General features: G+C 43.1%; 1 protein-coding gene and 1 long non-coding RNA gene across 2 annotated transcripts in view; one reads left to right on the top strand and one right to left on the bottom strand.

The window, feature by feature from the left end:
- Positions 1-13,397, bottom strand: part of MGAT4B (alpha-1,3-mannosyl-glycoprotein 4-beta-N-acetylglucosaminyltransferase B) — an 81,396-nt gene extending 67,999 nt beyond the window's left edge. The window contains exon 1 of the mRNA XM_083591998.1: positions 12,945-13,397. Within this exon, the coding sequence (XP_083448124.1) occupies positions 12,945-13,041 (97 nt within the window). The 5' untranslated portion in view covers positions 13,042-13,397. The remainder of the gene's footprint in view (positions 1-12,944) is intronic.
- On the top strand, positions 235-3,252 carry LOC310753632. Its single transcript, XR_014543405.1, has 3 exons — positions 235-319; positions 1,872-2,027; positions 3,114-3,252. It is a non-coding gene; the product is annotated as an uncharacterized lncRNA (long non-coding RNA).
- Positions 13,398-14,226: the final 829 nt, after the last annotated feature.

Genomic DNA, 14,226 nt, shown 5'->3' with positions numbered 1-14,226 from the left:
CTCCACGCCCAACATCCCTGCGTGTACCTGCTCTGCCAGCTCCACTGGACCTTCCCACGCTGAGCGGGAAGGTCTGAAAGGGTATTCTAAGCACATTTGGTGTAATGCTATTAGAAGCCTTCCTGCAATCAGGAACATTGCATGGTTAGAGTTCTGAAGTGCAAGGATTCTAAGCGCATTCAGCTGAGCACACAAAGAATCCTGTTTCAGTTCTTCCACCCAATGAGCAGGAAGGTCTGATTCTTTAGCCGGAGGGGATAGGGATGTTGGCGGCAGGGCTAGTGCTTGCTGCTCTGCTCCTCCCTCAACACATTTTCAGGTGAATGCTTTAATAGGGCTAAAATCACAGGCTGTTATTTATATTATAAATGACCCTGCATAAATAATAAGCTCCCTTCCTCATGGGCACAGAAATCAATGGTCTCTTCTACTGGACATTAAACATTTCACCATGAAAGTCATACCATTATTCCAAAAGGAGATAATACATATACTCAGCTTTTTCTTTGTCTCCTTTGTAAACACCATGAGGTTTATTATTATTATTATTCAGGGCAACCGTTTGGCTACATCTTTTGTAATCCTGTATGTAGTTGCTATTGGTTCAAAAAGCTATACAAATAATACCAAATACCAAAGTACAACTGCCAAACAGGCTGAGCAAACAACATTAGTTGCTCCCCACCCCTGTTTCTGAAAGGGATAGTTCCATCTGAGATGTGGGAAAATGAGTTATAAAAGGGCTGATTTTAAGCCGGGATTAGTGAAACATGACTCTAAGACAATCTGGCACATGTCGTAAGTCAACATTCACATGCAGGTTTTGGTAAGCCAACACCATGGTGAAAATGTTTGCCGCAAGTCTTCATACCAAACAGTTAAGCTACACACCCATTAAAATAAGTAATTCTAGGACTAAACTGATGCAGTCGAGAGACAGCAATTTTTAAGCTTACCCATGTGAAACAACAACAATCAAACCACCCACTCAGCACAAACTAGCACATTAAGGAGAAAGCTAATGTTTATTTTACATGGAGGAATGTTCAAAATGTGACACAAACACATGCACCCCATTTAAAACTGCAAAATTGCACAGTCCCAAAAAGACTTTCCAACCTTATTTTGGTGGATGTTTGTAGATTAACCCTTGGTCAATGTCATATTTTTGGAAAGCCTAGCTTTTCAGATACCATGCTGTCCAGTTAACTTGGAAGATGTAGCAACCAAAGAATAGATGGGTGCAGATGACCACTTTTGCCATATCAAAATTGATTCACAGCCAATTAAGGAGCAAGAGGCTCCAAGATTGGCCTGAAATTCATGCTTCAGACATACCGTATTTTTCGCTCTATAAGACGCACCCAACCATAAGACGCACCTAGTTCTAGAAGAGGAGAACAAGAAAAAAAAAGTTCTCTCCATTTCTGCGCAGTGCCCCTTCAGCAAAGCGGCAGGAGAAGCGGAGCCCCTTCCATTTCTCCTCCTGCTTTGCTGAAGGGGTGCTGCGCAGCTCTCTCTCTCTGTGAAAGCAATGCAAAGCCTCCTGAGCACAGCGGGAGCGCACCAATCCCTCTTGCTCTCCTGGCTTCAGCGAAAGCTGCGCAGCCTGCATTCGCTTCATAAGACGCACACACATTTCCCCTTACCTTTTAGGAGGGGGGAAGTGCGTCTTATAGAGCGAAAAATACGGTAATTAATCCAGGTCTCCACTGGTGGTTCTGATTCAGCCAGTCATGCTGCTGTCAACAATAAGAGCAGTAGGTCCTCGTGCTTGATCACTGGGTTTGTGTCAATTTCCAGCACTAATAGGGCTATGGATTGGTTGGGCTTTAATTCCAAGCTTATTATGCAAACAAATCTTTTCCCAGAGTTTTACACTGTGTTGCAGGCCCACCATGCATGCAAAAAGAACCATAATTCCAACAGCCTCTGCAACATAATGGGGGCAAAGTCTTACTTATATTAGACAGTTGCACTGGGAACCAATGGCAGCGGAGAAGGACCTTAAGGCATGCCTCTTGAAGGTGGGTAGAGATTGCCTTTAATGTGTACAGGGGACTTAAGCTTGTCAGGTTTGTGTTTTTTTGTGCGGCTGCCTGTGCTTGCAAGAGACACAGAACATACTCACTTATTAAGTTGGCACTTCAAAGCACACGTCGAGGTTTGGTTGAGAAAACATCACCTCTGAACCTTCCAAGTCTACAAGTTCCTTAGAAAGCTGTAGTTGGACAAGTTGCAATGTTTGTGATACTGGCAAATGCTGAGCCAAAGTGTAACAAATACCAAAAGGTATCTGGTTAACTGCTAGCCCCAGGAGAACCATTTCACTTTAAACTCTCCAGACAAGGCTCTACAGTAACTAGAAAAGAAAGGGTGCCACAATTGTTCCTGGATAGTCAAGATGAAGAACAGAACACCTATGTTGCAACAGAGGACCTTGAAATGCTTATTATAAGGAAATGTCCTGTGATCTTTAATTAAAAACAGAATCACAAGAAGAGATGCCTGTTGCTACAAGGGGAAAATGCTCCTTTCTTCTTAGGTACTACGTCTTACACTTGCTTATTTTTCAAGCCAGGATACAATCTCCCACACCTTATTTTGGTTACATGAGCACCACTAGTCAACAGCATTTGCTGAGATCTCATAACTAACATTTATCTTCTATTAGAAAAACAGCATGTCAATGAAATATGTGTGGGCAGGATAAAATTAACTACATATAAGAAATGCCACCTTGAAGTAGTTTCAATAATTTTTTCATTACTGCTTTTGTTCTGTTCTTTCAGTTCCCCTGACCTCCTTAATAGTTTTGTAACAGTTAAGAGGGAATCAAAGCAAAAATTTCACAGGGAAAAGAGAGATTTGATAAATTTTTATATTATTATTATTAGAAAACCAGAAGTTTTCAAACTTTACTTTTTAAAAGGAACAAGTGACTTCCGCATAATCTCTCTTAAAACCCCAAAAGGCTGATTACTCAAGGCTTAGCTAACCTAAAGATGGAAGAAAAAGAAGCAAATATTTTTATTCTTAGCGAAAAAAGAAAAGGGGGGTGTTAATGCAATATGGAAACAGTAAGACACTTTTTTAAAAAAATCATTCAACAGGTATTCCCTGCAGTGATGATGGACCACAGGAAATCTCAAGTTCTATGCATACAGCAACTCTAATTTTACTGCAGAAGAATAGGCAACACCTCTGTCACCCAATCTGCCACTCCAAAAGTACAGGGAACCAAATAGCAGACACACACCTTTGAAATGATGCTGAATTAAAATCTTAAAACAAAGCAAGCCTTCTTCATCTTTTTGGTATATGAGGTAAGAAATAAAAGGAGAAATGCAGGGCAGATACTGCCATCATTACATTATCCTAATTTCCCATGGGTTTAAATTAAAGTGTGTTTTCAAGTTTTGTAGTTGCTTAACATACCAAGAAAGCACAAAACTAGCTGGCCAACACCAATTCTTAGAATCACAGAATTGAGGGGGTATCTATTCTGGCCTCCGCTTCCCCAACAGATGGCTGTTCAGCTTCTGCCTGAATGGTTCCAGCAAAAGATCTTACCACCCAACTAGGTAATTGGTTGATCTGCTCTTGCCATGGAGACATTTATCCCATTGTTCAACCAAAATCTATCTTTCCATAATTTCAGCCAATTAAGTCTTTCCCTTTTAGGCATCAGAGAAAAAGTATTTACCTTATTCTAACCAACTGCCTCTCAGATATTTGGAGAGCGCTATCCTGTCTTTCCCCTCAGTCTTCTCTTCTCCACGTTGAATATACCTAGTTCCTTCAACCATCTCACAGGATTGTTTTTACTATTGATCACCTTTGTTGCTCATCTCTGAACCCATTCCAATTTGTCTATATCCTTCTTAGTGTGAAAACTAAGGTTCTACTAATGCAGCCTAAAATCACATTAATTGTTTTTGTAGCTGCATCACACTGCTGGCTCATGGTCACTTTGTCATCTGCTACAATCCTGAGATCATATACTACTGCAAAGTCACGTATACCCCAACCTATGCGGGTTAATTTGCCTAGATGCAGAACTTGTTAGTTGCAGCCCAGCCTTCCCTTCTATCAAGATCATTGTATTACTTTCTTCTGAGGCGTTAGCTATCCATCCCAGTTCTGTGTCATCTGTAAATCTGATGAGGATTCCTACCTGCCTTCTAACCTATTGGTAAAAGGATTAAAGATTACCAGACCCAACCTCCCTCCTGTTTGATGAGGAACCATTAATGAGCACTCTTCAATATGGTTTTCCAGCCAGCTGTGAATCTACCTGATGGTACTATCACGTGGCCCACATGCAGTCGGTTTGCAAACCAAAGGGGGCTTTGTCAAATGCCATGTTGAAATCAAGTTAAATTACAATCATGGCATTCCTACAATCTACATGATAAAAAGAGATTAGTCTGGCAGACTTTATTCTTGAGAAAGTCATGCTGGCAAGAAGAAGAAGAGGAGGAGGAGGGAGGAGGGAGGAGGGAAGGAGGGAAGGAAGGAAGGAAGGAAGGAAGGAAGGAAGGAAGGAAGGAAAAGTTATGCTGGCTCCTACTAATCACTAAAGTTGCTTATATATTTCTTACAAATCGACTCCTCTATAATCTGTTCTATTACCTTTTTAGATATTGAAGTCAGGCTGACCTGTCTGTTAGTTTCTCAGATCTTTGAAAGTTGGGACGCTTGCCCATGGTACCTGTTCTCCAGAATTTCTTAAAAGATTATAAAAAGAGACCCTGATAGTACACCAGCAAGTTCCTTAAAATGCAAGTCATCTGGCTTTAAAGATATGCACTCATTTAAAGAAGCTAGGCACTGCCTGGCCAGCTCCTTATCAATCTTAAAATGAAGTCCTACCCCCATACCAGTTATATTACTTATGTAAGGCTGCACCCCTTTTTGGAAATAAAACAGGGGCAAAATAGGAATTTTTGCCTTCTCTTCATCATTTGTTAACATTTCACCATCCTTACTGAACAACTTCACATTAAATTTTGTGTGTAATTGTGTCAATCCTTCTTTTACTGGATACTGGGGGGAGGAGGGTAATCTCATGTTATCCTGTATAACAGGTAGCCTAAGCAAAAAGCAGATACAGCCACAGACATCCGTATAAGTTATCACCAGCTGGTAATAAGCCTGCACTGGGTAAGTGGATCACATCCTGTTTGAACTTGGTGCTAATTCAGATAAATAATTTGCTGAAAAAAATTCAGAATGTGTGACAAGGAGTCACTCCTTTGTGGAATGCAGCTGCCACATTGGAACATAATGGTTCAAGGGTTTAATTGCTACTTGGCCACCAGAGCATTTCCCCACCTCCAGATCATCAGTCAAACCCGTCACTACAATCAGCAGGAAGAAGTCAAGGCTACCTGGTAGCCTATTAAATAAATGGCTTCCGTCAACTTCCTAATGAGCAGGTTTCAGCTGAAAAAACCCACAACTCTGCTTCCTTCACAGATTCAGTGTGCAGAGAGAGAGAGAGAGTGATAGAGAGAGAGAGCTTCCAGGGGTGAAGGCAAACCACTACATTAGTAGCACTACATTAGCAACATAAGCCTGGGCAGTGTGTATGGAGGTCCTGGGCTGCCCAGACAACAAGGCCCCCTTTCTCAGGCTTGCTGATGTGGTCCAAAGGAAAGCAGAGCAATATGTTTGGCAGCAGCTTGGCTGCAGGAGTTGCTGGAAGGAAGCGTACAAGGTGCCATCCAATCGTCTTAGGGGCTCTACTCCGGATTTGTGTAGGGTTTACTCCTTAGCCTTTTCTTCTCCTGAAAATATCCTGCAAGGCAGTGAAGGTTTAGGGTAAGTTTTCCTTCTCTTAGATGGGCTATCTTCCCAGGTTGATGAGTCCCATCTGCCCTTAAGCAGACAGAAAAGGATGCTAAAAAAATAATTTGAGGAACACATTGCTAAAAACATTGAGACATAAGATGTAAAGACAAGGAGCTCTTTATATTGTTATATGGCTCAGGAGTTGGTTAAGTTGCACAAAACAAAGAGTAGGGATGAATGGACAGTTCTTTGAATGGAGAGTAGAAGTGGACTTCCCCAAGGTTCAGTATTTGAAACTGTGCATTTTAACTTCTCCTCCTCCTCCTCCTCCATCATCATCATCATCATCATCATCATCATCATCATCATCATATTTATATCCTGTCCATCAGGATGGGCTTCCCCACCCAATCAAGAGTTAGGAGTGAGAAATGAGGTGGCCTAGTTTGCTGATGATATTAAATTCTTCAGTCATTAATACAAAAATAGTGAATAGCTCCAAAAGGACGTCTTCAAACCAAGTGAATGGTTAAATGGCAAATGCAGTTCAATGTAAACAAGTGTAAAGTGAGGCATGTTGGGGCAAAATATATTAATTTCACATATGTGCTCATGGGGTCTGAACTGGCAGTGACAGACTAGGGACAAGACCTTGGGGTCATAGCAGATGATAGCTCAATGAAGATGTCAACCCAGTGTGTGGTGGCTGAGAAAGAGGAAATTCCATGCTAGGGATCATTAGGAAAGGGTTTTAAAATAAAACTGCCAATATCATCATGCTGTTATACAAATCTATGGCAAGGCAGTATTTGGAATACTGTACAGTGGTACCTCAGGTTACATACGCTTCAGGTTACAGACTCTGCTAACCCAGAAATAGTACCTCGGGTTAAGAACTTTGCTTCAGGATGAGAGCAGAAATCATGTTCCGGTGGCGTAGCAGCAGCGGGAGGCCCCATTAGCTAAAGTGGTGCTTCAGGTTAAGAACAGTTTCAGGTTAAGTACAGACCTCCGGAACGAATTAAGTTCTTAACCTGAGGTACCACTGTACACATTTCTGGTCACCTCGCCTCAAAAAGGATATTATATAGTTGGAAAAGGCAACCAAAACAATCAAGGGGATGGAGCAACTCCTGCCTGTGAAGAAAGGTTGCAGCATTTGGGTCTTTTTAGCCTAGAGAAAAGGCAAGAGGTGACATGATAGAATTTTATAAAATTATGCATGGCATGGAGAAAAGTGACAAGAGAAAAGTTTTTCTCACTCTCTCATAATGCTAGAACTCATAGCATCCAATGAAGCTAAAGGCTGGAAGATTCAAGCACAAAGACAGTACTCCACAGCACATAGATAAACTATGGAATGCAACCGAGATAGTGTTTAAATTCATGGAGCAGAGGGCTAATAATGGCTACTAGTTGCAGGTGGCAAGGTTTCTGAATACCAGTTGCTTGAAACCACAGGAGAGGAGAGTGCTCTTTTACTCAAATCCTGCCTGTGGGTTTCCCACAGTAATCTGGTTGGCCACTGTGAGAACAGAATGCTGGATGAGATGGGCCATTGGCTTGATCCAGCAGGCACTTCCTACATTCTTCTATAAAGTCAAGGCTTCCTTCTTCCCGCATCCCCCAAATCTGCTCCAGAGTCCCCCAACTCTCCATAGCATATTTTGAGGGTGCTTAGGGGAGAAGAGAGGAAAGTGAAGTCTCTGTTGTGAGGGTGGAAATCCATTCTGCTCACGAACAGACAGCATTAGACACAACCCTATATAAGACACTGCTTGTTATTTGCAAATGGTCAATATGAGCATAGTCCATAGACACATATTTTGAAGAAAGAAAAACTTGAAAGATTAACCCCCTTAGATAATGAGGCAGGGAGAAAATGCTGTTATTTTGATACATGAAGTTAAGAGGAGATGATTAATAGTGTGAACAACAAAAATAAACCGCAGAAAAGACTCTCCCTTTAATCTGGAGGATCATCTCAGTACAGTAGGTATGCTTACCTATGTGCCATTTCTTTTTTAAATAGAAAATCACATTCCTTTATCTTTTGTAGTCATCATACACACAGTCACATGACCATGTTTTCAAGTGTCCAAAAGAGCTGAGTGCCAAAACAGATCATATGTAATATTTTCAAGAAAAAGATCCAAACAGCAATAGCTGCCATAAAGAATTTCTTCACTGATATCAGTCCCCAAATCTCTTTAACTGAAGCTCTGTAGGGAAATGGTTTTAATGAGATTTAAACCACAGCTGAAAGAACCTTTTAGCTGATGAGTAATGCAAAGGAAGCAAGTAACAGAAGCATCACAAAGCCAAAACCCATTATACAGCAGTAACAAAGACGCATTGTTTAAATGGGTAAGGGGAAGTAAAGTAGCCTTGAGACAGATGGATGATGTGGCCCTAATGACTTTTAAAGTGCAGAAACTAGCAGCAAAAGTAGAGACACTAAGTTAATAAAGAGGCTAAGCAGTGTGCAATGCACAATATCCATTAGCTTTGCCAGACTAACACCAAGAGTCATGAATGGCTATTCCTTTAAGCGGTTGCTTTCAAGTGCAGTTTGACAGAGGCCAGGCTTAGCAAAGCTGCCCCCATCCTTTACCCTCAAAGCAGCACTAAGAGCCCATGCCTGTAACTGTCCATTAACAGTATGCACCTTTTATTTTGGGGCATTGTGAAAACAGAGTACTCCATAAAGGAGGCAAAGCTAAAGAAAATCATTATGCACAGTGTCCTTCCCTCACCTTTTCCAGTCTACCCCTGTCACAAAGATAACATGATGTCGACCGCATGATGGATTCGCTCTGCCTCGTAATCAGCGGCTCCCATTATTGTTGGCAACGATTTTGCAGATGCCCTTTCCTTACATGTATTCCCAGTGCAAATGTGATCAATGCAGAAAGGGAATAACATAGTATTTTACTGGCACTTGTACTCTGCTGTGTACATCAATCACCGTGGTTAAGAAGAGGAGCAACAAGTTTCACCAGGTTAAAATGTTAAGCATATACCACCACCAGTGATGCCATTAGGCAGGCCCTGGGGCAAAATTCCACAGCACTCTTCAGCAGAATGAGTAGGAGCACCCATTACTATCAAAACAGTCCCCATAAGAACATAATCTAAAATTACCTAACTGCACTACTGTATCCTCTGCACATCTAGATCCACTTTTAAACACATATGTTCCTCTTCCTAGTTATGCTTCATTCTATTAAAAAGGAAAACATGAGTGATGTGATGGGAACTGATCCTCTTATGCTGTTATAAGATGTAAGGTGCAACATGATAGCCAAATCTAATCCTCAGTAGGCCAGTATGATGATGATGATGATGATGATAATAATAATAATAATAATAATAATAATAATAATAATAATAATAATAATAATGTTAACCATATTATGAACAATTCATGAAAACAAAATACTTTGGGCACTCAGCTTACTGAGAGATGAAGAGCTGAGAAACCAGCTAATAGAAGTTGTATAAACAGCTGGGTAAAGTGGCAAAGAGAAAGAAACCCTGTGTCCAGGTAAGATGATTGAAGATGGTGAGGTTTGGCAGAGCTCTACAAAACACATTCCACACAACTAGGGAAGGGCTATAGCTCAGTGGAAGAGCTTTTGCCTTGCACGCCGAAGGTTCCTGGTTCAATCCCAAGCATGTCCAGATAGGGCTGTCAATGTTCCCTGCCTTAAACCCTGGAGAGCCACTGCCAATCAATGTGGACAACTCTTGAGCTAAATGGTCTAACTCCATAAAAGGCAGTTGCCTACATTCCTAACAGTAAAAAACAAAACAGCACTAAGTTTACTAGACAGAGGCAACAGTTGCCTCTTATTCAGTTAAGCAGCATCTAAAGGAAAACCTTTCTATTCCAAGCACTGATCAATCCATATATACAATGGATTCTTTATGACCAAAACTACTTCAGGACTGTAGCTGTGAGTTATTGACAAGTAAAGAGATCCAATGGCAATCCTCTCTTTTTCATGAGGTGCCCCCCCCCCTTTTAATGTATCATGGTCCTTTGTTTGAGGCTGGTTTATGCATTCCATGCATGTATTAATTTCAGTACCTTTTTTTTTTTTACCTCTGTTGATATTCTGTACCATCATAACAATTATTAAGTGAAGGAAGAAGAGAAAGCTCTCTCAATTTTTCTCAAATAGATAAAAATGTACTAGTCTTGAGAGAGCCTACTTTAGAAATTATTGCTTTCACAATGCAAACTTGTCCTACAACCATTGACAGGGTTTTGCTGCTCTTCCAGCATAACTGATGGGAGCTAGGTGTATATATTAATTAGCTTGTGGGTGGCGGTGCTAATAAGACTAAGGGAGTGAACTGTACAACCAGCATGATATTCCCTCTGTAACTTGATAGGAAAGTTGATTTGATTTATGCTACACTTAAATAGTTTTCTGTGGTGAAGAAAATAAGACAAGTTGCAAAATTATATCTGTGTGATCACTAGAAGAAAGGGGATACTTGTGACCATAAACAGAATATTCCTTAGGCCTTTTGACAAGTAGATAACTAGATATTTCTACAAAAACAAAAGTGAGGTATCTGATAATGCTATAGCCCAATCCTAAAATCCATAGCTCCTTTCGGAACAGACCTCTTTAAACATGTTGTTCTGTTATTCCAATAGCATAAGTAGTTAATAATGGGATCAGGATGCAGGTATAACTCAGTAACTAAACTTTCATCTTGACAGACAACTGATGCTCCTCAGTCATTAAACTTACATCTCAGCAGTCAAGTGTCTACTCATCTGAACTACTGTGCCAGCAATGTGGTGCATAAAACTGAGGACAAGGATTGTTGTGCAACTGTAATATTGCCGAACTGTGGCACTGCAACTCTGATGAGGATTGGGACTGGGTTTACAACAGTATAGCAACCCCGATTCTTAATGCTGTTACACTGGAAATAACCACTACTGCCAGATGTGGTGTAATATAAGGTCATAAAGTGAAATAGAAAAGAACATGAGAAGATGTGCCAGAATGAACTGCGCTTGAAATGGTCACATCTCAGACACCAACATAAAGTGCATTTTTACTACGCCAGAACAAAAATTGCTAGCAGTACCTTTATTATTTTTGTTCACCGTTGCGATTCTTAACTCCCTGTTATCAAGGACCCCAGCAATAGTCCTTGATAAGAATTGTAGCTATAAATTCTTGCCCAAGTTCTTCATGTAATTATCCATGCAAGTCATCCTTAACACTGCCACTACCATACATACCATACATACATCAAAGTGCCCAGAAAGAAGGTTTGGGAGGGACAAGTATAAGCTTTATTATATTTATTCACATCTTGCCCCAACAATGCACAACATTTCCAAGATAGATTTTGTTCCTATTGTGCATAAGGAGCAAGGGTTAGATTGTTCCACTGAGATTATAGGGGAAGACTTTTATTTGTAATACATTAACTGTGACCAATTAAATTCCTTTACAGGGGTATAACTGACTGGCCAGCCACTGTCCTTCATATTTTACAAAACACTTTTTCTTAATATAGAAAATATCTTTTCCAATACAGAGATCCAATTTCTGTTTATGAAAAAGTAATGTATGAAGTGGCCTCAAGAAAAGTAAACAAGTGAGTGGTGATGCAAATATTTTTCATCCTCCCACATTATGAAGTTAGCTGCCAGATAGTCTATCACCTTCCCAGCATATGCACTTTAGAGTGAAAAAACAACACTCGAGCCACCATTCAACACATTATTGTGTTCTTTCCAACTTGAAGCTACAAGTCTCAAAAAGCGGCATGTGAAGCAGTTCTCGAAGACCTTATAACATGCCTCCAACATGGTCTCTTGCTCTACCTGCATCAAATGTGGTCCCTTAATGTGCCATAGTCACCACTTTACCAAAATATAAAGGTAAAGGTAAAGGGACCCCTGACCATTAAGTCCAGTCGTGACCGACTCTGGGGTTGCGGCGCTCATCTCGCTTTAGTGGCCGAGGGAGCCGGTGAACAGCTTCCAGGTCATAAGAGGTAAATTGCTTTTAGGGAGGTTCACGATTACAACTATATTTATTTTATTTAAAACACCAACAGAGGAAGATATGGGGGAAATGCTTAATATTCAGATAAAATGCAAGATGTGGAGAGAGGGATGCAAAGAGGCACTAAATGCGTAAAAAAAAGGAAATAAAACTAGTGGCATAAGAACAAACTGCTTTATTGGATAACTGCTTGGCTGCCCTTAAATAAATACAACAATCACTGACAGCAGTGATGCAATGTCAAGCTAACCCACTTGCCTTCCTTCAACAGGCAAGCTAACAGATATCACACAAAAAGTATTCAAGAGCACAGGTCAAGACTAAAGAACTAAATTTCCTCCCCTTCAGTTCACTTTGAGCAGTATAAAGTTCAGGGCCATTTTGAACACAAGGGTTGCATGACCTGCCTGGCCACTTTGGCTACAGCCCAGAGTCAAAGACCCGCACGCATAAAAACATCCTGTGTAAATGGGCAATGCTGGGACTCTTAGGTGTTCTATCAAAGAGCAGCCTAAACAAAACAAGGGGGAAAAAACAAAGGGAGCTAGGGTGAGAGACAACTACCTGTTCCAAGGAGGCAACCACAGAACAGATTTTGTCACACTCTCTGTGAGGGCACAGAGAAAAATGGTGGTGGGTAGGTGGGAATCGTTAACCACCACTTTCTCAGAAAAGGGGAGATTTTTTGCGTCAGAAGCAGGAAAAGAGGAATTGAGGAAAAAACAAATGACCAGACAGCAATCTGGGATGTGGGAAAGACCTGAAGAGGAGGCAGTGCTAGGTGTCAAGGAATCTGGGAGGTTTTCGGGGGACGCCTCGCCTCTCCAAATCCAACAAAACTCGAAATGCGGTTCAGTTGCCAGAGGCACCCAGAAAAACATTTAAGTTGCATGTCAGGGTCTCCTGGCCTCATCCAGCACGAAGAGGGGACCTTCTCAGCAGGTGCCGGCGGCGGCCTTTTGGGGTCCCCTGGGGCGGGGGGAGATGCTGCCTGGGGTGGGGGCTCCCTCTCCCCTCTCCTCCCGGGCCAGGCGCAGTGCGTAAGGCGGGAACCCTCCCTGGCTCCCTCCCCGCCCGGCTCCGAGCGAGTCCCGTCCTTACCTTTGTGCCCGCCGAAGGCCCCGTACCAGGAGAGCGAGAAGAGCGCGCAGAGGCAGCCGAGCAGCAGCGTGAGGAAGGTGCCATTGCGGAGCCTCATGTCCCCCGTCTCCTCGGCGATGGCTGCGGCTGGAGAGGCCGCATGTCCCGGGCGCTACGCGGCGGCCTCAGCCTCCCGGGCCCGGCAAGGAGAGGCGGCGGCGGCGGCAGGGGCTGCCAGTGCCCGGGCGGGCAGGCGGGCGGGACTCGCCGCCCCCGCCTCCTCCTCCCCCTCCTCCTTCTTCTTCGGCGCCTCCGCCCGCTGCCCTCATGCACTGGCCGCGCCCCACCGGGCCGCCGGCTCCAGCAGGCAGCAGGGGCTGCTCTCGCCGCCGTTTGCCTTTCCCCGGGCCTGGAGGAGAGAGGGGGGCTGCCGTGCCGCCGAGGGAAGAGAAGGGGCGGAGATGATGGCAGCACCGTGTTAAAGGAGCCGTGCGCGCGCGCGCGCCTGGGCGCCGCCGGCAGCAGCAGTCCGCAAGCGGGCAAGGGGGTGCCTAGCGACAGACACGTGCAGGCAGGCGGGCGCGTGTAGAAAACCCGGGTCGACGAGGGTGTGAGGAAGAGCGGCTGCCGAAAGCCGCTGGACTGTAGGGCGACCTGTAGAGCAGGACACGGTCCCACGCCCTCGTGTTCGAGCTTATAGTTGGGTTAGTGGGCAAGACCCCACCCCAGTCGAAAGGAGAGGGGGCTGTCTTATAATGGAGAGGAGGAAATCTTGTCCTACCCCCGGAAATCCTAGTGACACCAGTTACACGGTCCTCGAACACGACGGAGAAACCTGTCAAACTCAGTCCACCATTACACGCACGGTCGGGTTCACACGTGCATTTTAATCTCTTTATGACGCTTTGTAATCACAGGTTCAACACCACTGCTTTCCCATCCTCTCAGAAAAATACTTTTTTTTTTTAGAGGAGCCAGTGCATCCATTAAGTTTCTAGTCATCAAATGCAGATCCATGTGTGAATGGTGCTCAGTAAATGGTCCACCAAGTAGTCTTTTTCTGCAACCCTGATTCACCGAAAATAAAGAGGAGGCATTTGTCATTCAAGCTCATTAGTGGGTTCAGTTCCAAGGGAGACTGAAGACAGGTTCAATTCTTCTGCTTCTTTTCCTTAGCCTGCCCAATATATATGTGGAGGTTGTTGGCACTGGCATAGAGATGCTCCACATGACAGCACCAGCCTTGTAGTGAATTATTTACAAATGTTAGCTACCACATGGGAGCATCACTGCAGGGACCATA

The sequence above is a fragment of the Podarcis filfolensis genome, assembly GCF_964270895.1.
Source record: "Podarcis filfolensis genome assembly, chromosome: 2".
Taxonomy (NCBI): Eukaryota; Metazoa; Chordata; class Lepidosauria; order Squamata; family Lacertidae; genus Podarcis; species Podarcis filfolensis.
Note: the sequence above shows the minus strand (reverse complement) of the source record. Positions and strands in the feature narration are given on the sequence as shown.